The 25,089-nt window shown below is 35.3% G+C and overlaps 1 protein-coding gene across 1 annotated transcript in view; it reads right to left on the bottom strand.

Annotated features, from left to right (window-relative positions):
• Window positions 1-25,089, bottom strand: part of RDX (radixin) — a 75,464-nt gene that overhangs the window by 11,492 nt on the left and 38,883 nt on the right. The window contains exons 4-10 of the mRNA XM_082845166.1: window positions 24,046-24,141; window positions 23,252-23,526; window positions 17,686-17,769; window positions 17,332-17,478; window positions 16,091-16,187; window positions 15,060-15,223; window positions 9,587-9,717 (exon numbers count right to left, since the gene is read on the bottom strand). Coding sequence (XP_082701292.1) covers window positions 9,587-9,717; window positions 15,060-15,223; window positions 16,091-16,187; window positions 17,332-17,478; window positions 17,686-17,769; window positions 23,252-23,526; window positions 24,046-24,141 — 994 coding nt within the window. The remainder of the gene's footprint in view (window positions 1-9,586; window positions 9,718-15,059; window positions 15,224-16,090; window positions 16,188-17,331; window positions 17,479-17,685; window positions 17,770-23,251; window positions 23,527-24,045; window positions 24,142-25,089) is intronic.

Raw genomic sequence — 25,089 nt, 5'->3', positions numbered from 1 at the left:
ACGGAGCAATGGTTGTTTTGTGGTATATTAAGAATTACACAAAACTCTAATTTTTTTTAATGTTGAAAATGTACTGAAAGCTTCAAATCTACTCTAGTCTCTAGTCTAGAAAGGAAGGTTTTGAAGTGTCATATATCCCACAATGATCTCTTTCTTTCCTCTCCAGTTAACTATGATTGGCAAACTATGGCTCAGTGACCAAACCCAACCCAATGCCGCATTTTTGTAAATAAAGTTTTACTGGAACACAATCTCATTTGTTTAGGTATTGCACATGACTGCTTTCATGCTGCAATGGGAGAGTTGATAGCTGTAACAGACCATGTAGCCTGCAAAGCCTGAAATATTTACTATCCAGCCTTTTAAGAAAAAGTTTGTGAACCCACAAATTAGAATATTTCAGGAGTTCCCTGGAGGTCCCGTGGTTAGAACTCAGGACTTTCACTGCTGTGGCCTTGGGTTGAATCCCTGGTCAGGGGAACTGAGACGGAACTAAGACCCCTCAAGGTCCGTGGCATGGCCAAAAAATATATATATATTTCTATGAAACAAACATCCCTCCAGACCTTGGATCCAGTTAGAAGCCCTTGAGGAGAAGGATTAGATGAGAAATGTGAATAGTATCAATGTTTTGCCTATCTGGGTCAAAAAAAGCAAGAACCTACAATTTTTGAGGTCTGGCATGTGAGAAGAGAGTACGAAGGAAATCTGGCTTCTTTTAGAATCTCAGCTCTTTCAGGACAAAGGTGAAAGGTTACAAGAATAAATTGTTTCTCTCATTAACAGTACACAGTATATTGATGTAGATGGTTATGGAAGTTAATTAAGTGTAGACCAGGGAAGTTATTCTAAGTTCAAGCTAATAAAATTTGTGAAAGCTTCCCTTTCTCAATCAGGTTTGAACACAAGCATCACTTGATTTTGACAGGTCTAAGACTTGGCAAGCCAAATCAACTCTTACGTCACCCCCAAGGGCAAAGATTGGAAGCTATAAAAATTGTAACAGTATTAGTAAAAAATAATAATAATAAAAAAATATCTCAGAAGATTATAGATTTTTTTCTTCCTCTTTCCAGTCTAGGGCAATAGTTTATTTTTACCCTGGGAAAAGAACTAATACTATTACAAAAAAAAAAAAAAAGCAAATAAAAGTTCTATTATCAAAATTCTTAGAAATCATAGAATTAAGAATATGATTACAAATTACTTACTGAAAAAGCAATTTTAGAATACCTGTACTACATCTAAGCAATGGTAACTGAAAACAGCAAGGTGCAAAAGGATATATGTACCTTTTGTTTAAGAAAGAAATGGAAGTGGAGAATTCTGAGCCAGATTAAAACCCTGTAAGGCCTCAGGCATTGAAAAATTATATCTAGTGCCTTAGTCCCAGCAATCAAACTAAAAACAATACAAAGTCATAAAAAGATATAAGGAAGGCCAAAAATGTTTTGCTTTTTCTAATGACCATTTTGGTACTTTTAAAAAACATTACTCAAAATGAAGATTTTAAAAATATGTATTATACATATTTATTTATATAAAAATCTATATTTATATAAATGTACTTATTTATATAAATATATTTATATATTACTTTTTTTTTCTGCCCCTGCTTGGCAGATGACAGAAACATGTGCGTAGACAGACTGCGTATTGGGTAATGCAGCCTGGGAGATGATTAGGAAATGGTCAATCCTACTTCTTTCTCTACAGTGTCCATATGCTGAAGAATTTACAGATCTGCCCAAGACAAATGTTCTTGGGGTTTTACACTAACGTAAGCCCATGGAAATCAAGCAGAAGAGAGGGGCAGTTCATACGTATCTGAATAGAACCAGTTTATGAGTCTCATTCATGGCTATTCTTATTCTGTACCCATTTAGAGCCAAAGCACTTGGGCCACTGTTTATTTTCTTATTTGATATATTCCCTCACTTCCATGTCTGCCTGTCCATTAAGTAAATAGCACATGTTTCTCATATGCCAGTGTTTCTCAAATGGTTTCTATCAGAATCTCCTGGATGACTTGTTAAACTAGATTGTTGGGTACCACCCCTACAGGTTCTGATTCAATAGATGTGGGATGGAGCCAGAGAATTTACTTTTCTAACAAGTTTATAGGAGATCTTCTGGTTGCTGTTCCAGGCAGTACAATCTAATATGCCAATTTTCCACAGCCAAACAATTAGAAAATAATTGAGACAATAAATTAATTTTTAAATTCACTGAAGTAGACACAAGGAAAAATTTTGTAAATGTAGGATACGTTCATTATGAAGGGATAACCAGAGTAATTGGGGTGGGTGGTCTTGCTTTTGAATAAAATCTGAGATTATTGCCAACAAAAAAAAGAGAAAGAAGTGGAAAGAAAAACATATCTTTGTGTGTATATCATGTATTTGCTTATTTTATATGCAAAAAAAACAGGTATATAATATTCCCAGAAGAGTGGAATAGAGGCAGAGCCTGTAGTATTCTATCAGGCTAAGAAGACAGAGATTTAGACTTTGGGGCTGCCAAAGCATCCAAGGCTTGAAAGGACAAGATCCTGAAAAGGAGTAAACAGAAAAGTCTCAAAATCTATGTGTATTTCCCCTCAAGACATTTGCCAACTCCTAAAATGCACACATACAGAAACAAGCAAAAAGCAGCTGTAAGAGGGTAAAGAGGTGACCAGAGAGATTAACACTCTCTTGCAGCTTGGGAGTCAAAGGTTGGAGTTCAAGGCCCTCTAAGACAGAAGGGCCCCAGTAAATATGCAGTCTTCCAGATGACACCCCCAAAGGGCTAGACTAGCAATGGGAAAACCAGAAAGAGACCATCGTTAACAAAGCCTGAAACCCAGCTCAACTCTATCCAGGTGATCTGCACATAGTCTGACCGTCAAAAGCAAATTAAATCCTCTCTAAAGGAAAATAACACCATCCAAAGTCTCTATAACTTTTCATATACAATGTTGGGCATTCAATCAAAATTACCAGGTATACCAGACAGGACCAAATGAGCCCCTGACCCCCTCCCCCCACCCCAAAAAGGGAAAACAGACTATAGAATAGGCCCATAGATTATCCAGACATTGGAGTTTGCAAGCAAGGTCATTAAAATAACTATGATTGACACTGCTCATCTAGGAGAGGTGGAAAAAAAGCAAAGCATAGGGAAAGAATCAACGGCCAGAGGAACACTTACAATAACGTAGAAACAGATGTTCAGGGGTCCTTCAAACCCTCTGCAGAGATGCCAAGGGCCAGAGTCCCCTTTATAATTATAAAAGTTCAATTTATCAATCTTTTCCTTATGGTTATGAACACATTCTCTCCTTTACTACCTTCTAGAAACTTCATTCTACCTTTAACATTTAGGTTCACAATCCACAGGCCCTCTATAAAGAAAAACCAGCTAAAAATTCAGGAGCTCTTTGACAGGGATCCAAATACACTACTAATTTTATTTTAGCAAAACAGTAAGCCAGTGCACTAGAATCATGCATTGAAGGAAAAAAAAAAAAAAGCCCCCTCCCCACCTCAAAAAAGATAAAACATTTCTAACCACCAAATAAACAGCAATACTGCAAATGTGAAGAGCATGTGAAGCTCCTCCTGTGGCTGAGAATGAAAGCTTAAAGGAAGAAAATCTGAAAAGACCAGACTTGGGCAGTGGTGGGAAACCCAACAGAAAAGCTGTATTATAAATGCCAACTTAGAAGATAAATCAGAGTTACAGAGCTTGTCATCACATTGAGAAACTGTTATCACATCCTCAATCCATAGAGGTTTGCAGCAAAGACATTTCAACAGCTGATCTTCCTCTCCTGGATTTTCCATCCCCAGAACTTCCTCTCCAGGAGCTCTCTATTAAGAAAAGGATTGTGAATAAGTAGAAAAGGAAGCTACCAGAGATGGGAAGAAAGGAAAAGTATAGTTAATACAGCAAACAAAGAGAAAACTACCAACCCAGGGATGATCCAGGAGGTGTATCACCTAGCAATACCATGGGAGGAGAGGGTTTATTCTGTGAAATATGCAGAATATTCAGTCCGTTGACTTAAATGGAGAAGTCCAGTCTTGGCAGATATTAAACTCTTCTGGAGACTTAGTTTGTCCTGTTATAAACTAAATGGCTCTCTGTATTAACTTTTTCAAGTAATTATTTTCCTTTTCTCAATTTCAGGATTATAATTTATGAAAATATATAATGTGTAACAATTAACAACTAATACCATAAAAGATAAAGTTAAGTAACATGGGAGCCCAAGAGTTGCCTTGTCTTTGAAACATGCTTCCTACCATTTTATTATATACCTATGACTTATTTATGACACATCAGTTAAAAATCTTTTTAGGTACAACTAGTAACTGAACACTGTGGCATTGGCAATAGGATAGACAAATAGATAAGTGGAACAGAAAAGAGTCTAGAAACAGATGCATACATATAGACTTCTGGATTTGTGACAAAGGTGATGCTATGTATGGTACAAAGTCTTTGCAATAAATGGGTCTGGGTCAGTTAGAAATACGTACGGGAAAAAACAAACCTTGACTCTTATAAAAATCACTTACATATGGACTGTGGACCTAAATGTGAAAGGTAAAACAAAGTTTCTAGGAGGTAGTAAACAATAATACATTCACAACCATAAGGAAAAAGAGTGATAAATGGAGATTAAAGTTAAGACTGTCTTTTCATTAAATGACACCATTAAGAGAGTAAAAAGGTAAACCACGGAGAGATGTTTTTACAATACATGTAAAGAACTACTACAGATCAATAAGAAAAAGAAGAAAATCCAATTTTTTTTTGAATGGGCAAAATAAGTGAAAAGGCACTTCACAGATAGCTATAAGCATTTGCTAAGGTGCTCAAAATCATCAGTCATCAAGAAAATGCACTGTACTCATTGTATTCACCAGAATGGCTAAACAAACAAAACAAAAAAGAAACCCTGATAATGAGTGGTGAATATAATGATGAAGATGTAGAGCAGTGGTAGGAATGAAATTTGATACAACCACTTTGGGAAACTGGTGGCTGTATCTACTATAGCTCTATACAGCTGTGATCCCTAAATTCCACTCCTAGATGTGTACATCCCACAAACTAGTAGGTATGTACACCAAGTGCTATGTTCAAGAATGCTCATAGCAGCCTTATTTTATAACAGCCCCAAACTTGAAATATTACAAATGTCCATCACCAGTAGAATGCATAAACTGAGGTAAATACATGCAATAGAATATTACACAACAATGTGAAAAAACAAACTACAGCTACCTGCATAAGTTTGAGCAAAAAGAAGCCAAAAGTACACATGAATTCATTTCTATGTAGTTCAAACATAGGCAAGATGATTCTAAGGCATTACACTGAAAGCACAAGCAATAAAAGCCAAAATAAATAAATAAATAAATAAATTGGACTTTATCCAAATTTAAAACCAAATTTAACACCATCAACAAAGTGAAAAGATTACCCATGGAACAGGGGAAAATACTTGCATATCATATATCTGATATATGATAAGGGATTTACACACAAATATTAAAAAAAACTCTTATACGTCAACAACAACAAAAAAAACATGATTGAAAAATAGGCAGAAAATTTGAAAATACATTTTTCCAAAGAAGATATGTAAATGGCCAATAAGGATATGGAAAGATACTCAACATCATTAGCCATTAGGAAAATGCAAATCAAAACCACAATGAGATACCACTTCCCACCCATTATCATGACTATAATCCAAAAGATAAAGATTAACAAGTGTTGGTGAGGATGTGGAGAAAACATGCCTTGCTGGTATGAATGTTAAATGACATATAATTGTTTTAGAAATCAGATGCATATGTCCTCAAAAAGTTAAACATATGACCCAGCAATTCCACTCCCAGGCTTATACCCAAAAGAAATGAAAACGTACAGATACACAATAACTTGTACACAAATGTTCATAGCAGCATATTCACAATGGCCAAACAGTGGAAACAACTGATGAAAAAGTAAAATGTAGCATTATACGCATAAAGTCCTTGATACATGCTAAAACGTGATGGACGCTGAAAACATTATGCTCAGCGCAAGTCACAACAGATCACATTTTGCATGACTGCATTCACATGAAATGTCCAGAAGGCAAGTCTATAGAGATAAAAAGTAAATTAGTAGCTGCCTAAGGCTGAGGGAGGGAGAATTGGGAATAACTGGGAGCGACTGCTAACAGGTATGGGACTTCTTTCTGGGGTGATGAAATTGTTCTAAAACTGTGATGGAGGCTGCACAACTATGCAAACATACTAAAAGCTATTAAATTGTACACTTCAAATGGCTGTGTGGTATGTAAGTTATATCTCAACAGAGCTATTAGAAAAAAAGGTAAGACTAAACCTCATGATGATATAAATCAGAATGATATACATCTGGGGTGAAAAAATGACTGCAAAGGGACACAAGGTGGGGTTCCCTGAGGGCAGGTAATGTTCTCTATCCTGTTCTGGGTAGTTACAAAAATAAATTCACTTTGTAAAAATTCATTGAGCCTTACACCTAAGAGGTATGCACATTATTATACCTATGAAAAAATTTCAACAACAAAAAACTTTAATATAACTTTAAATATCAAAAAATCTCAAAAAGCTAAATTAGGGATTATTTACCTCCATTTTAGAAATTAGGAACATAAGGAAATCTAGAGGCTAAAATGACTTGCTTATGGTCATAAGTTAATGACAGAATTAAAGCTTGGCTCCTATTTGTAAACAATGCATACCTAAACCCCTCCTACTTACTATTACTACTTTTATCACATTATCCTGTTTATCTCCTTCCCAGCACTTCGAACTACATAAGATGATTTTTATTATCTGTTAATTTTATTACTCTGTCTTTCCTCAATAAACTGTAAGCTACATGAGAGTAGGAAACTTATCTGTTCAATACTATATCCCCAATACCTAGAACAATGCCTAGAGCAGTACTGGGTGTACTTATTAAGTACTAGGTGTTTAACAAGTATCCAGAATGAATGAAATCACTATACCCCCAACTCTTTCCTGTGGTTTGTCTTTGTGAAGGTGGAAATTCACTTTGATATTTGTTGCAATAGTGACTAAATGCAAGTTTGGCTGTATTGTATCTCAAATATAGTCACCAATATATCTTAAAGATGGTTAAAAGAATGATAAAGGAAGCTAAATAATTTAACAATGATGAATTATGGCAATGCAAAATGTCAGAATGGTTGTATTTAATGATTTATGACATTTCAAATAATGACTTCAATAAAATTTTTTTCAAGAAAATGACAATAATGAAGTATGGAAGTTTCTTTTCACAAAAACTTATGGGTTTATCTACTAAATATCATGATTTAGATATGACCAGAGTTACTGCATTTGAATGAGAATTTAGCATAAATTACAAGACAACCATGCAGAGTTTAGGACAGCCTGGAAAAGCTGTATTATTAGAAAAACAAAACAAAACAAACTGGATGTCCTTTGCCTTAGGATGACTGATTTGAAACTGTCTTGACAGGCATGCTCTATATTCTTTCTTATGTTTTATCTTCCTTATATTTTTTGGTGCTTCTTTACTTGAGTACTTTTCTGTATGTAAATCATTAATATTTTTATTATACATCCTAAATAAATAAGATTGAAAGATTTAGTAAATAGCTATTCTCTAAGAAAATGTATTATGTAAATGAAAAAGTACTATCCTTCAATCTTCTCTTTAAAATCAGAGCACTATCATACATTTCTTTAAACTTTCCTTTTTTTAAAAAAAATTATTTTATTTATTTATTTTTGGCCGCATTGGGTCTTCGTTGCTACTCACGGGCTTTCTCTAGCTGCGTTGAGCGGGGGGCTACTCTTTGTTGCAGTGTGCGGGCTTCTCACTGCGGTGGCTTCTCTTGTTGCAGAGGACGGGCTCTAGGTACGTGGGCTTCAGTAGCTGCGGCACGCAGGCTCAGTAGTTGTGGCTCACGGGCTCTAGAGCACGGGCTCAGTAGTTGTGGTGCACGGGCTTAGTTGCTCCGTGGCATGCGGGATCTTCCTGGACCAGGGCTCGAACCCGTGTCCCCTGCATTGGCAGGCGGATTCTTAACCACTGCGCCACCAGGGAAGCCCTAAACTTTCCTTTTTTAAAAAACACACTTTAGTATACTCCAGATTTTTTTTTTTTTGCACTATTCTTCCTCTAAGAGTATTGCTCGTACTCTTCACATGGTGCTTAGCACATGTTACCTCACTTTATTAATATTTTTAATGTATACATCTCATTTCTGTCAACCACACAGGCTTCACTCCCACGCATGCTATGTATCTGTCTTTCGAAAACACAGCACAAAGTAGGCGCATCACAAATGTCTGCTTTTTTAACTGATGAAAAAGCACTTAGAGTGGGAGAAACAGCATCAAGTTGGAATTCAGGAAACAAGTTCTACCCTTGTGTTATGGTCTGCAAATAAGTCTCTACTACCTCTGGGCTTTAAGCTAAATACTTTCTAGGTCTTTTCTAGCTCTGAGAAATGAGGCTTCTAATGAGTCAGAATAAAATCCAGGGTTTTTTTTTTTCTATTTCTTCTCTTAGAAATATTATTTCCAATCATCTTGCAATTGGAATGATCAGTTTGTGGACTTATAACAGTCTTTGTGACTTCCTCCGCTAGCCACCCATCTGCAAGTTATTCTACCCACTGCTCAACAGCATCTCCCCACCACGGTAGGCTAATGTAAGGAATGAAAATAAACCTTAACTAAGATCATTAGCTATTTCCAACAGAAGTGAATGGCTGGTCCTACTAGTTGTCAGAAAAGCAGGTATTAATTTAATTTTATAAATAATGTAGATTTTCATGTTATCCCCTAGATCTTACTGCTTAGGAAGGAACATAACATCCTATTTTACTCAATATCTTTTTTCTTTTGTTCTCCCCACTATTTCTTGTTTGAAATTAGTATATTCTAGAGTTACTTTATATAAACCACACTCTCTAAATCCAATGTATCCTTTCTATATATACACTGTAGCATTTTGGTTACCTACTGCCTAGGTCATAGGTTCTTCCAAACATGTTACCGAAAACAAACAAACAAAACACTTCTACTATGTGTTGTGCATTATTTTTAATATACTGAAATTAAATTTAGAGACAGTTCCAGAAGAGTTTAAATAGTCAGAATAGCTTAAACTGCCTTTAATTACCTAGATGCCTTGAAGTTCTTACATATCCATAAAATGCTTTTGTTTAAGTACCAGAGAGTATTGAAAACGTGTTTTTGTTTATGGAACCCTGAATAGTGATAGGAATAAATTACTACATACAGGCATTCATAATATATAAGGGTACACATAAAAATATTTGAGTGCTTAAGTAAATGAAAGACAAAGAATATATGAGCCTTGTATAGTTGAATGTGCCTTAAACGTGTTTATGATGTAATTCCACCAAGTATTAAACTGGCAATTAAATGTAATTATTCTAGATAAGACAAATAAGATTTAACAGTAGTAAGAAATACTATTAGCTGATGACAGAGCAACAATTTTGAATCCAGTGTCAAAAAGAAACTTTTACCTTTCTGGGCTTTCAATGTCTGTTCTTCAATTTGCCTCAGACGTTCCATTAGCTCTTCCTTTTCACGTTCTATTCTTTCCTTTTCCTTTTCTGCTATTTCTCTTTTCTTCTTTTCATTCTCTAATTGCGCCCTTAAAAAGAATTACAATTGTGCTTTTACAAATTAATATATGCAAATATTCATATGAAGCCTAAGTACTAGCTGTGAATCAACTAAGAAACTACAGCATAAATATTTTAACAGTCCTCATTATACTCAGATTTGTTCAAAACTCATATAGTTAAGAATATAGGACTACACTGTTACATACACAATTGTGAGGTTGCAAAAAGTTTAGTCAATGACTGTTTAAAATGAACTCTTGACAGTAAATTACATGTCAGCACAAAAGGAGTTAACTGCACAGCTGCTATACCCAAGGACATGCCTTCTTTAGATTAGCAGGAGCCCTCCACTGGGGGAAGTAACAAAGGCTTGAAGGGAGTAAACAAGGCTGTTTCACTTTAAACAGCAAAATAACCTGGGAGGGCAACAATTTTCAACCATTAACAATTAATTAATAGAAGTTTAATTTCTAAGGTAGTACCAACTTATGCTTAGATACAAGATGACAAACCAGTTTAATCTCCTTTGACAAATTCCTTAGAATGACAGTACATACCTAAATATAGCCAAATTCACTCATCAAACATCTACCAAGGGCCTACTGTGGGTCGGACTCTATGTTGAGGGCCAGAAGTATAATGATGAATAAGAGACGCTATGTTAATTATCAGATAATACTGTCTACTTTAATGGGAATAATTTTCTCTCGTTAAAAAAAAAATTGATTATGACTTCATCTGACACTTATGTGAATATACCTAAATATTTCTAAAAGACATTGCTGCCATTTGATGTCAATTCTGAATTTCAGGCCCAAACCATGTAGTTTCTCAACCTGCAGTCTCTGATAAGCTTACCAGCAAAGTTTTATTATCAATTCCTTACTCAATAAACCTAAACTTAAAAGTTCCTACAGCTCCTAGTACCTATACGCCTCCAACATGAAAAGAGAATCAACCCAGTTTTGGGATAAACAGGTACAGTTGTGGCAAGCTGGCAAGAGATAGACCCTTAAGTGTATGGGTGACCATACCTCTCCAGCTGGTTTTAATAAATCCTCACAGCATTTAATAATCTAGGGCTTGGAGTTCATTCATGTGAGAGGAGCTCCACCTCTGTTCTAGAATTCCCTACAAGGTACTTTCTCAACAGCCAGGAGTCAGTAACTAAGCACCCCTCTGCCGCCAAGACTTGGACTCACTCTGCAGCACATTCACCTCTTTCTTCCTATCCTATTCAACCTGTAAGAGTATACACAGGTAAAGAGTTGGGAGCCCCCACCCCTCTAGAAGACAGGGGAGCTTGAGGTTTAAGGAAATGTTTGAGTTTCCCAACTTCCTTGAGCAAAGCAAAGGCCTGGTGGCCTCCGCAGAGGCTGCTGACCTTTCTGTATTCTTTAGAAAGCTGAAAAGGCAGGCTTGTCTGTGAAAGCAAGAGCACAGTACTTTTCAAGGAATTGCTAAGTATAGCCAAGAGCTACTTTTTTCCGTGCCAGGCTGCTACTCTAAGATGTTGAATAGCCTACCCCCAACATTCCCCAGCCTCTGCTCAATCAAATCCAGTGTTGCCACTGTTCTCCAAGACAGTTAGTTACCTTCCTCCCTCCCTCCCTGAGGCCCTGAGACACTTTATGAGGACTTACACCACAAAACAGATCTCAAGACCAAAGGCTGTAATAATATTCCATGAACTCAGAACCTTTCAGGTACAGCTCTGGCACACAGATGGCCCCTTCTGGAGATAGCACTGGTGTTATTTAGCTTTTCCCTATTGATGTTTCATTTGTTCATCCTCAAGGACAGAGGTAAAGGAGATATGGAAGCAGGAAATAAGACAGAAGGTAACAAGCAAGTTGGGGGGAAAATTTAGTCTTTGTACTGAAAAAGGGAATAAATGTATAGCCGATATTTAACTTGACTATAATATTTAAAGCATTTTGCAAAGTTTACTCTGCTGCGCTCTTATGAGGCTTGTGTCTCGTATCTTTTTTTTTTTTTTTGCGGTACACAGGCCTCTCACTGTTGTGGCCTCTCCTGTTGTGGAGCACAGGCTCTGGACGTGCAGGCTCAGTGGCCATGGCTCACGGGCCCAGCCGCTCCGCGGCATGCGGGATCTTCCTGGACCAGGGCATGAACCCACGTCCCCTGCATCGGCAGGCGGACTCTCAACCACTGCGCCACCAGGGAAGCCCGTGTCTCATATCTTAATAAGAATTCTCAGCTGACTACAGCCATCACCAACTAACATCCCATTCAATTAATACAAATGCCTTTGGCTCTCCACATTTCTTAGTGATACCTAGTTTTTGCAGGCCTGTCTTGTCTCCTTTATGAAATTGAAAAAGCTTGCTTCTCCCATAAACCTTGTTGGAGGAACAAACTGGTCCATTCACAGGCCACTAGGCATGCCATGCATATCCTTATCTTTACACATTTGCTTAGGTTAGCTTCATCTTCTGAAAATATCTTACCCCTGTCTCTAACTCTCAAAATGAAGTCCCACTTTCCCCATGAAGCAAGCCTCTTGTGATTACTCTAAACCACAGATGTAAATATTTTTACTTAGAGTTTGGATTTGGAAACACTCATTTGACCAAGCTGTTCTATTTTAAGAAATAAATAACACACTAATAAACTATCAATTCTCTGTACTAATATGCCAAAAGTATTTTAAAATATATTACTTTTTAAAGACTATCAGATGGCCTCAATTAATTTTTCTTAAAGTGAAGATTAAAACATATTCAGACTAACTTCTCAAACTAACTTCTATTCAGACTATGTATTAATAATATTAAGAATTATTTACTGCTACTATTTATTAAAAACATCAGGTACTTTGCTAAATGTTTCTATACTGACACTAGTATTTCTCACAAAAACTCCTGAAAGTAGGACTATTATTTTCATAGTAAGGGCAAGAGAACAGTGGGTCAGAAGTTACTTTTTCAACAAGTGTCAGAAGAGAATTCACACCCAGATTTATTTAATTCCAAAGCCTGTATTCTTTGCATGACACCAGCTGAGTCCTAGTGATACAGGCAGCCAGCCATGGCACAGAATATCCCATAGCTAACCTACAACTGACATGTAGGTATCTGGCTCTAAACTGTAAACTCAATTCAATTTGGATGTAAATAACTTAAGAACACAGACTACAGGGACCAATAACCCATGGAAAATAAGATCATTTTCACTATAAGAAAAAAAGTTATCAGAGTTATGGGGAGAGAATATGGCCACATATGCCAACGTACTGTAGGGAAAGAGGCCTCTTGCTGCCCCTTCCCAGCTACTGTTCTTGCCCAAGAGATTCCAGCAGCACAGGCAGCATACCTCTGAGCATTCCCCCAAGTATGTCTGCTGGCTACTTTGTCATTGGGCTTGACCAAAATTGTTTCCACAAACACAGCTGTCATTTCTCTCTGACCTGTAAAGCAGGGAATAAATGAAGACTTGGAACGCCATTTCTGAAACACTGCCAATCCCTATGTGGCTAGACTAATAAAAAACATCCTCTAGGCATTCAAATGAATTAAACAATTACTGAATTCCTACTGTGTACAAAGCAGTCAATAAATGCTTGCTAATGAAATGCTGGAACCTTTCATGGAATCCAAGAAAGGAACCATGGGGTTGTTACTGTTTAAAAAAAAGAAAGAAACTTAAAATCTTCCACTTTCATCTAGACCTTAGAGTAACTAAAATATAGCACCATCACCAAATGGTGTTTATTAATTACACTACACTCCTCTCTATGTGTGAGAAACAAAAGACAAATAGACAAATATATTTACGTTAAGAATGTAAATAATACATCAACATCATAGACAAGCAGATTGGTCAGGACATATTATGGCTTGATGAGTATGAGATATAATTTCTCATTTAACTCAGATAGGAGACCTTAGAGGGACGGGAAGGGAAGCAAGGAAGAAAGAGAGGGGGAGGGGGAGGGGGAGAGGGAGAGAGAGAACGAGAGAAAGAAAAAGTTTTGCCTTTGAGAGAGAGGGAAAGGCTATGCTGCATAAGAAAAGAGAGAACGTAAAGCCCAATACAGAACTATTTTAAAAAGTAGGTAAGACTAGAACTACAATGTGATTCTAAGCTACATGAGAGCAGTGAAAAATGATAGAGCCCAAAGTAACATTCCAACTTAGCATCTTTAATGGTGGGGTCAGGAATTACTGGAAAGTTTCATGCCTGTATAAAAAATGTTTTGTGAAGCAGTAAACTTCTCTAAGGCAGACAAATTGAGGGGAGCAATGTGAATTACTAAAATATCTGAAATACACAGAACATTTAAAAAAAAAATATATCTAATACAAACACTAAAAATATAGGTAGCAAAATTATATCTGGCAGAGGGCCAATTTAATTGCTGGATTCAAATCATGTTATTGTCAACATGACATATGTTTTAATATATATATGGTTAGGGGTCATCAGTTTTTTTTCTTTAGGACCTACTCTATTCTTAGATTATTGTGTTATTCTCCAAAGAGTTCCTCAATAGAGGTTAACTTTAATTTGGTCTCTAAATTTTTTCAAATAAAGCATAAAGTCTAAATTAATATAGAATCAGATTTAGGAATTATGTTGCTGGACCCAGTAATGTGGTTCCAGGGTCGACAAGGAGTTTATTCAGTATTTTTACATTTCAAAAATCTCAATTTAATATATTTAACACCTTTTTCAAAAGTCTAAGTGAACCATGGTTAAAAATATCAGTGTCATTGGTAGGGAGTGCTATTGTTATTCAGCTCTATATAGTAACTGTTCACTTCAGTTCTACAATGTCACTGACACTGTTTCAAAGCAAATACTCAGCACATTCTTACCCTGAAAAATTAAGACACACAAATCACAAGCAAAACAAACTTGAAAATTTCAAACGACTACATCCATACCAAAGTCTGTCAGTAAAAAGCAAGCACGATAAAAGAAAAGCACATCTATGGAGTCATGAAAAGCCATTTTCTCAGAAATATTTGTCAAAGATTTCTAACTTGAAAATTATACATACTCATTTTAAAAGAGGATAGTGATAATACATCTTGCCATTCAATTTTTTTTTTAAATTTTATTTATTTGGCTGTGCTGGGTGGTAGTTGCAGCACACAGGGTATTTCCTTGAAGTATGCGGGATCTAGTTCCCCAACAAAGGATCAAACCCTGGCCCCCTGCATTGGGAGCAGGGAGTCCCAACCACTGGACCACCAGGGAAGTCCCTGTCATTCAATTTTAATAACAATGAATCTAATGTAAAAATGTCAATTTAGAGTATGTCAAAGAAACTGATGAGGATTCTTAAATTTTAGATAACCTATTCCTATCAATTAAAAATGAAAGGCTATAAATTCCATACCTTTCCAACTGCTTCTGATGTTTCTCCTCCCTAGCCTGAGCCTTCATCTGTTGTACCTCAATAGTATCAGGCTTCCTTCTTCGCATGTATAGTTCATGGTTTCCCATGCATAAGGCCAAAATCCGCTTATTGATTCTCAGACGAGGTGCATAAAAAACAAAATCCTAAACATAAAGGAGCCCAAATTTAAAATCTTCATGAAGGACAGTCACTCTCACAATAATCTGTACTAAATTTCAACCTGTGCTATGACTTCTAATGTCATATTCCATATAGTTTAGAAATCATAAAATTTCTTCACTCCTCATGTATATGCCATACTTTCACATAACTGGTTTCTCACCTTTTCATTCCCTACCAGTTTTGTGGAGAAGCTAATGTTCTTACCATCTCAGTGCATTAAATGTCATTTATTCTTTTTTCTTCTCCAAAGAAACTATGAGCATCAGTTCCTTCACAGAGGAGGATTTTTTGTTTGTTTTGCCTTTTGCCATTAATCTCAAAACTGGACCTCTGTTCAAGGCTGTTAAGCTTTTTAACCTAGAAATGTTCTCCATATCTTTGTCTTTCCAATAACTGAGTTAAAATACTGGAGTATACTTGACACTAGAAGAATCAAAAAATCTATTTAAATATAAATATTTCTTAAGTTCAAGGTTTCAAGTTATGAAAATACAAAGTTCATAATGCAAAGCTCTATAAACAAGTTAATTTAGAGTAGGGCAACCTCTACTAATTCTAGCCACCAACATGTTTTTGTAAAATAGGAATGCTGATTGTTTTCAACAAACTCCTAATAAATATTACCTACCTTATAGTTAAATCTCGGTTAAAATAAAACTCTAGTAATTAACATGTTGTAAAGATTAAAACCTTGTATTCTTAATGTTAGTTCATCATTGGGAAAGTTAAACTATGAAAAGAGAATATTCCTCAGAAGCAATTCAATAAATGAACAATGCCATTCTTCAAGTGGTATCATAGCAAAGTGGCAGAAATTTAGAGTTAATACATAAAAGAATTTTACTTACAGGTGCCTTTTTGTCAATCGGCTTTATAACAAATTTTTTGTCATTAAATGAAATATTTCTGATTTCACTCCAGGGAAAACCAATTTTAGGTGTTAACCTTAAAAAATGAAAGCATCCCTTAAGATGAATGTATTCTCATTATAAAAAGAAACTGAACCATTCCAGTTAAGTCCAAAGCCCCCTTTGTCCATAATCCCCAATCCCAATCCCTCCCATCCAGAGCTAACCCCTCTTTCACATTCCCCATCTTATCTGTAGTCATAACTATAATAGGTACTCTTACAGAAACTCATTCAAAAATTTTCCAAAGGAAGAAAAAGAAGAAAAGATTTCATCCACAAAAATTACTCTTGAAGTCATTTTTGCTTTTCAATCAAAAATTTCAAAATTTTCTCTTCTGAATGATATAGCATTTTAACTTGCTTTGTAATATATGAAAAAATATACCAGAGTAAAATTAGTAAAATCCTCTCTTTCGGAGTTACTCTATTTGCTTAGGAATGTGTATTTTATTAGATACTTGTAAATAATGAAAATAAAATTCTGGCGCCAACTCAGAATAAAAAGAAACGTCTTAGGAGAAGGCATTACTGCCACAGACTTGGAAGCTTATGTGATATGGTAAATTAAAGAAAGGAATAAAGCAATTGTAGCTATCATTACTGAAAAGTGCTCTAAGAGCCTGACATATATATTCCTGGTCAATTTCAAGGTAAAATTACACTGTTCATTATGCATGATACAGGAAGAATATTCTACTTCACTGATGTCTAAAAATATTCAAAACAATTCCTATAAGATAAATGTTCAAAGAAAAGTGTTACAAAATACAATAAATTATACACCTATTCATTGTCTCACTGCTCCTGATGTATACATGTTAATATCAATTTCAACCTACATGCCAGGCATAACATTTAAGGAATCACTCTTTATCTATGCAAGAACAAATTTTAATTAAGTTACTAGACATAACTCACAAGACATCAAGAAGTACACTTCAAATAAAAGTCAATCATTCTATTTAAAAAAAATACACTTGAGAACTCTGAAACTGCAAGATGTTGAGAAAACAGATATATGTTATCTGAGAGCCTATGTGGCACTAATGAATCTTTTAATTTGGGAGGGAAAAAAGCAGTTAAGAGTAATTTAGCCTAAAAAGAACTTTACAAACGTAAGAGCAAAGCCATATAGAGCAATGAATAATGACTAGTTCACTATGCAACTAATTTACTTACTTGTCATCATGTTCATAAATATTCAGACCCAAAGCATCAACACCTAGCCACAATTCAGTTCCCTTTTTATTTTTTATTTCAAAATAGTTGACTCCATACATTTCTAGATCCTGTGCAATCTTCAGGTATTCCATCATAGAATCTTCCCTATTGAAATAAAGCTAATTTTAATATATATATAAGTAAAAGTAATACCAAACAAATTACAAAAACACTCTGGATTAAAATTTAGTGCTTTATATTTATTTATATAAGCCAAATAATCTGTTGGGGATAATCTGATGTGATAATAAATGTTATGGAAAAAAAACTTTAATTTGAGAAAAAATACTAAGAAAATAACCACCCAAATACCTTAGCATTCCTCTATGTTCTTCATGCCAGTTCTGTATTCTTTCTTCCCACTGTTCTTTTGTCAGTTTGTGTTGTTCCAAAACACTGCAAGGAAAAAAAAAAAATCTATGAAAATGCCTCTAAGATTCAAATATTCTTTTTAAAAGTCTAGAATCATTCAGTACCTTAACTGTGGTGGTCACACAAAGCTATACACGTGATAAAACTGCACAGAATTAACAAATATATACATACACACAAATGACTGCAGTAACACTGATGAAACCTGAATGGGGTCAGTGGATTGCATCAATGTCAACATCCTAGTTGTGATACTGTACTAAAGTCATGCAAGATGTTACCATTACGGAAGGCTGGGAGAAGGATACTCAAGACCCAGACCTCACTACCGTTTTTTACCGCTGTGTGTGAATCTACAACTATCTCAAAATAAAAAGATTCTATGATCCTGAAACTATTTTACATAATATATGCTTTTAAGATAGTTATGTGGCTAGTTTATGGGAATTCAAATGTTTGAAATGAGTAAAATATTGGGCCAAAAAAAGGGAAAATGACTTCCTCATGATTAATAAAAAAAAAATTAGACAAGAACAGACTGAAAATCAGAATTCTTGGGTCTTAATTCTTCTATGACTCTATGTATTTACTTTCTTTGCTGCTAAATTTAATTTTGTTATTTTCTATCAGTAATACTTTTATATAAGAAGTATACAAGTGAAAAGGCATTTTTTCACCACCCCCTCAACACTTCAAATAATTTATTAGTTTCTTTTGTATCCTTCCAGTGTTTCTTCTGCAAATGTAAGCAAACACAAACATTCTCATTTTCAACGGCTAATATTTTAACACCAAATGAGCAAATTCAGCATGCATATAATTTACCTGCTGTGTTCACTATCCCACTATGTATTTCTATTCTCCTTGGGAATTATGATGATAATTATCCACCTTTATTGATGAATACTCAGATCCTATTATACTGATAGCAAAAGCTGTGGTATTAAATTTTTTTTTTACTATGTAAAAATTTTAAGGTAAACCCACAGATTTCTTAGCAGCATAAAGGAATCTTGGGATATAATCTTCCCTTGGACAAGTTGCTCACTATTTAGAGTGAATTCCTTAATGGGGCCTCAGACAGACCATGATGTTTTTACTACACACCATTTTTAAGCTCTTGCTTTTGAGGAGATTTTTGTCTTCCTCTTTACAGCATTTAAGTTTCCACATTTTTCTTGTCTTTATACTCTCTCCTGCCATCTGGCCTCTGTGCTCACCAAGAGGCAAGCCTTGAGGGCATAATCAGTGCAGCCAATTGCAGATATTACAATGTTAACTAAATTTGAAGGTATGGATTAATTAAATTAAATGTCACTAAGATTTATGTTCTAGCTTTTTATATTCTGCATTTCAAATCTCATTCGTTTGCATTTTGTGTAATGTGCTTGTATTATTAATCTGCATGACTGGTTTGCAGGTATCCAAAAATTCCCACTTTGGAAAAGGATCTGAAAAAGAATGGATATATATATATGTATAACTGAACCACTATGCAGTACACCTGAAACTAACACAACATTATAAATCAACTATACCCCAATACAAAATAAAAATTAACTTTAAAAAAAGAGATAAAAACTAAAAAAAAAAGGAAAAAAATCCCATTTTTTTTTCCTTCTGTCCAGGAAAAAGGAGGAGATCTTCACGGTAAGGCTAATCTGTCCCACCTGGCTTTAAATCTATTTGGGACTTTAAAAGACTTATTCCTCTATATTCTCAGGATCTTCACTCCATCATTTATTGTCCCCTGCCTACATATATTACCAGATACAGGCATACCACAGAGATATTTTCGGTTCATTTCCAGACCACCACAAGAAAGCAAGTCACACAAATTTTTTGGTTTCCCAGTGCATATAGAGATTATGGTTATACTATACTGTAGTCTATTAAGTGTGCAATAGCATTACATCCATAGAGACAATGTACATACCTTAATTTAAAAATACTTTATTGCTAAAAAATGCTAACCACCATCTGAGGCTTCAGGGAGTCATAATCGTTTTGCTAGTGGAGGGTTTGAAATATTGCGAGAGCTACCAAATGTGACACAGAGACATGAAGTGAGCTAAAGCTGCTGGAAAAAATAGTGCTAAAAGACTTGCTTGATGCAGGGTTGCCATGAACCTTCAATTTGTAAAAAACACAATACCTAAAGCGCACAATAAAGCAAAGTACGAAAAAAGGAGGTATGCCTATATACTTATTTGTGTTAAGCGGGCAAAGATCACATCCATGTTGCTCACCACTTATGCCCAGTGCCAGAACAAAAGACGCAAAAATCTGTAGAGTGAATAAAGGAATTAATTCTTTTCCATCTTTTAAAGAACATGTCTATAAACTCATGCTTCCCTCCTCTTAGTATTTTTCTTTGTCACAGCCAAATTTCTTTCATAAACTGTTCATATTCACCATCCTTCATTTCCATACCTCACATCACCACCCCCAGTCCACCACAATCTGGCTTCAACTCCCAACAATCTGCTGAAACTGCTCTTATACTAGGGATATTTCAAACTCAATAGGTTCAAAACTGAAATCTTCCTCCTCTGAAATGTGTTCCTTCTCCTCTTACCTTGAAAAGGTATTACAAACCACCCAAATGCCCAAGTCAGAAACCTGGTACACAAAAACTTATGTATATCTAGCTCTTTCTAAACGAGAGGGATACTATCTGGTGGAGCTGATTATTCCTATCAGCAGACTACTAAACTCTACTGTGGGAGAACAGATTGCTTATCTGGGTTTTTCAATACAAGAATTATAAACATCCAACAAAATCATCAAATTATTGTGTTTGATTTAGGTTCACCAAATAAGCTGATTACTAATTTTCCCCCAAATACTTAGTGATAAAAGTTTGTTATATACTATGCATGGAATAAATCAACGACTGAAGGTATCTTCTCCATTCTAAACCAAAAACTTAGTATTCTAACTTTATAAGTCTCTTTTAAACTTAGATAGCTTGAATTAGTCCTCCTTAGACGAACAACTTGAAGGACACCTGACTGGACCCTCAAAGCTAAAGACCAAATCTTTTTTTTTTTTTTTTGCTGTACGCGGGCCTCTCACTGTTGTGGCCTCTCCTGTTGTGGAGCACAGGCTCCGGACGAGCAGGCCCAGCGGCCATGGCTCACAGGCCCAGCTGCTCCGCAGCATGTGGGATCTTCCTGGACCGGGGCACGAACCCATGTACCCTGAATCGGCAGGCAGACTCTCAACCACTGCGCCACCAGGGAAGCCCTAAAGACCAAATCTTGAACAGCATGTGCTATCTTCCTTCTTCTAAATAGAATGGGTTACAGCACATATGCATGTAAAAGAAGTTAAATTAATTGTGTTTACGTGATTCCAGTATCAAAAAATATTTTTTTAATCACATGACTATTAAATGTAAGCCAATTACTTCATCTGGTACTCACCCAAACAGCAATCTGATCTAACACTGAAAGAACAACTATGTTATACTTGTTCAGATAAAACATGACTATTTTATGAACAATTAACAATTTTAAGGGTAATTTTGATTATATAACAGTTACCTTATGTTCTGATTTAAAAGCTAATCTGCTGGCATTTTACTATATATAAATTATACCTCAATTAAAATAAAAACTTTTAACTGAAATGAAATTCTACTGTACCAGTAATCAGTTACTCAATTTAGTGCTTAAAAAATCTGAGAAAAGGAATTTTGGGCTGGAATAATCATCAAAAACAAACAGAGACTAGTAAGTATCTCATATTCCTGATTCTTTCAGTGAACAACATGCATTATTTTACCTTCTAAGATAACTATTATTGTTGTAATATTAAAGAGCAGAACAGTATAACATTTAATAATCAATTATTAAAGCTATTGTACTTAAGGGTACCTATAAAGCATATAACAACAGAATATAATTTATTAGCCAAAGATAATCGTTAATGCTTACAACCAAAGGAAATTAATTAAAAGTAGACAAAGTAGTTTTGTCTTCCTTCATATTTAGTACCTATGAAAAAGAAATTATACCTAAGGGCTTAAATACTATGAGGAAGTGATAGAGAACTGAAATTTTAGGTTAATATACAGTTTTGCCTTTAAATAGAAATTTTGAAATTCAGGAATCTGAGCTAAGAATTGTAATAACTTCTCTGGATTCTAAAGAAAAATCCCCAAGTACATTCTAATATCAGGGTCATGTACACTACTATAATTCAGAACTGAGATATTTAAAAGTAACATTTGATGTACTTTCTAGATTTTATAAATAATACTACCAACTAACACTTGTATTCACAATTAAAATTGTAAAGCATACAGTTCATGAACTGTAATCAAAAACAGTAAGGTTGACAGAGCACAACTGTTATCCCCAGTTTGCAGATTCAGACACTGAGGCTTAGAGAGTTTAAGTTATGTACTAAGGCCACAAAATTAGCAAAGGGTAGAATTAGCATTCAAAATCTAGGTCTTCTGCTAATGATGTTTTCCAAGTTTTCCATGCCATGCTACTTTAAAATAACTGTTATATTGAAACCGAGTCCCCCTAAACCAAGTTCTCTTACTGCGTTTTTCATTAATCTCTCTATCCAAAACTTTATTCCCTTTCCTTGTCCCCTCTGACCTCAATCCTGTGCTAAGTAAACACTAATCAACCAAGTCAGATGACTAAAGTTGCTAATGTCCTACTGTCGCTAACATTGTTAATGTACTAAAGTTGCTATTATAGATATCATCATTAGTGTACAAACTCAGGTTGTTTCTCCAGGGCAAGATGAGCTAACAGACCCTCAAGCCACAGACCACTGGTCAGAGAATCTTAAACCACAGACTTCTGACTCCCAAACTGTCACAAGACAATGATTAAGTCTAGCCTCTTTGTTCTTCCCCTTTAAAAAGCCCCTAACTCAAAGACCAAGTGGCAGTGGATCTGAGGCTTGTCTCCCACTCCCTTGCTTGGTACCCTGCAATAAATGTTACACTTTCCTTCACCACAACCAGGTGTCAGTAGACTGGCTTTCCTGCCTGGTCTGGTGAGCAGACCCGAGTTCAGCAGAGACAGCAGTATGCTGCAGATGAGAACAGAGCCCTAGACTAGGAGTCTGAAAACCGAGTTTTAAAAGTCTTTTGAAAAGTTAGAAACTTAACTTTAATTCTGCGGAGGAAATATAGCCTGGCACTTATTATTTTCAAAAGCATTTATTAAGCAACTATCTACCTGTGTGAGAATTTTTACTAATGAGCAACAATAGTCATGTCTTCCTCAAGCCCAAATTATCACTGCCTCCATTTATTGCTTATCCTGTGGGAATGAGAAGAGGAAGAAACCTTAAGTAATTACAGAGTATATAAATCTATGTAGCTTCTGGGTCATAACTTTTAAAACTATACACTCTGATCCAGCTGGCAACTTAAAAATCTAAAACAAACAACAACAACAAAAAACACAACCATTTACAAACTTCTAAAATATGATTTTTCAGAGACTATAACATAAAAGCACGTTTCACTTACCGCTGGGGTAGGAGTCTATCATTAGCCAGGTAGCCTGGCTTATGAATCTCTTTATTAAAATCTCCATACTTGGCTTGGACAGCATAGGAAGCCAAAAGAACTGCAGTTTCTGGTGGACAATATATCTCATCATTTAAGATAGCTTCTTTAACTTGCAAGAAGAAAAGTCTCTGGGTTATTTCTTGAATTAATTCTTCAGAAACATCTTCAGGAAAGAATTTAGCTCTAAATTTGAACTGCAAAGGATTCTCTTTTTTAACATCTTGCTGTGTCACCTGAAACAGTAATTTCAAGTACTGTCAAAAATATTAAGTTCACAATTACTGACCACAGTCAGATAAACTTCTCTTTGGAACAAAGTAGGATGTAAAACATAAGTATGATTCTAAATCTATTAAGATTCTAAACCCGTAAAAAATGTATGTGTGAAAAAGATTCTATGCTCATGAATGCGAACGGTAGTTCACAGATCCTAGCTAATAACTAAATTGAAATTTCTCTTGAGAAGCTTATCCTTAAGATGTTTAAATTAAGGTCAAAGTACTAAGTAACACCTCATAGTATTTTTTACTTCTGAGTTTTCAAATAGCAAAAATGAATATTTCTGTTTTCGAAGATGGTAAGTTGATGGTACCTTACTAAATTAAAAGACATGATACCTCTAATGACACAGAGATAACTGTAAAATGAAGCTTGAACTCCGTCAGACTCTGAGCTTTTCTGGCACAAATTCATGACCATGATAACTTCAAAGAACCTTAATTATTAGCTGGATGTTATCATACATGCTTTACCTTTTTATTTAGTTTAAGCCATGTAGAATAGCCCTTGCTGTCCACATACTGCAGCCCAAAAAACCAGACTTCACGCAAACCAACCGTTTTCACCACCTTAAAAAAAGAAAAAAAAGCCAATTTCAGTTCAACACTCACATTATAACTGGATGGCACTATACTTCAAAAGAAGAACAAAACTACACAGAAATTATAGGTTTATTCTTTTGCTACAGAAAAGATCTTTCCTAAACTTAACATAGTGATTAAAGGAACGTTTCTGAAAATTTAAATTCAGGTTTTGTTTATTAAATTTTGTAGTGTCATTTCAATCTTATTTGATCCACTTTTTTGTATGTCCTTTTCCTTCTCATCTCCCATCATGACCCAAACATAAAAAGAAGAATCTGGGGAACAGACACAGAGCTGTCATAATCCCACTTTTCCTATTTCAGTTTAGCACCCCACCCCCAAAACTATACTATTAGGTAGCCCAGACAATAGTATCATTTTGGTGATAAGAGTCTCTGAGGACATGTAAATGCCACACCTCAGGGTATCCAGCTGCTGATTTCACCCCCATTCCTACTTCCCTTCATTCACCATCATATATTCTATGTTCTACCCTCACTGAGCAAAAAACCATCCTTGGAACATGCCATAAATTTTACATTTCTACACCTTTGGTCGTGTTTCTTCCCCTGTCTAGAATGTTTCTTCTGTACTTTTACCACCTGTTAAATAATGTATTCCTCAAGGCCCAGCTCAACTAACATGCTTCCGTGAATGAAGCTTTCCTATCATCTAGATAAAATTAATCACTTGATCATTGATAATCCCATAGTACTTTACCTATACTGCTATTTGAACATTTATTTTATCATAATTAACTATTCTTAGTAGAGTGTCTATTTACCCTCCTTGACTGTTTAAAACTAAGAGCAGAGATTACTGCCTTATTCATCTTAATATCCATGTCATCTCCAAGAATGATTAGCCTGTAGTAGGTACTCAGCAGTATTAGGGTAAATAAAGTGGTAAACTAGGATTATTAATCTACACCTA

This window comes from Leucopleurus acutus (genome assembly GCF_964270905.1).
Source record: "Leucopleurus acutus genome assembly, chromosome: 8".
In the NCBI taxonomy this organism is placed as follows: domain Eukaryota; kingdom Metazoa; phylum Chordata; class Mammalia; order Artiodactyla; family Delphinidae; genus Leucopleurus; species Leucopleurus acutus.
Note: the sequence above shows the minus strand (reverse complement) of the source record. Positions and strands in the feature narration are given on the sequence as shown.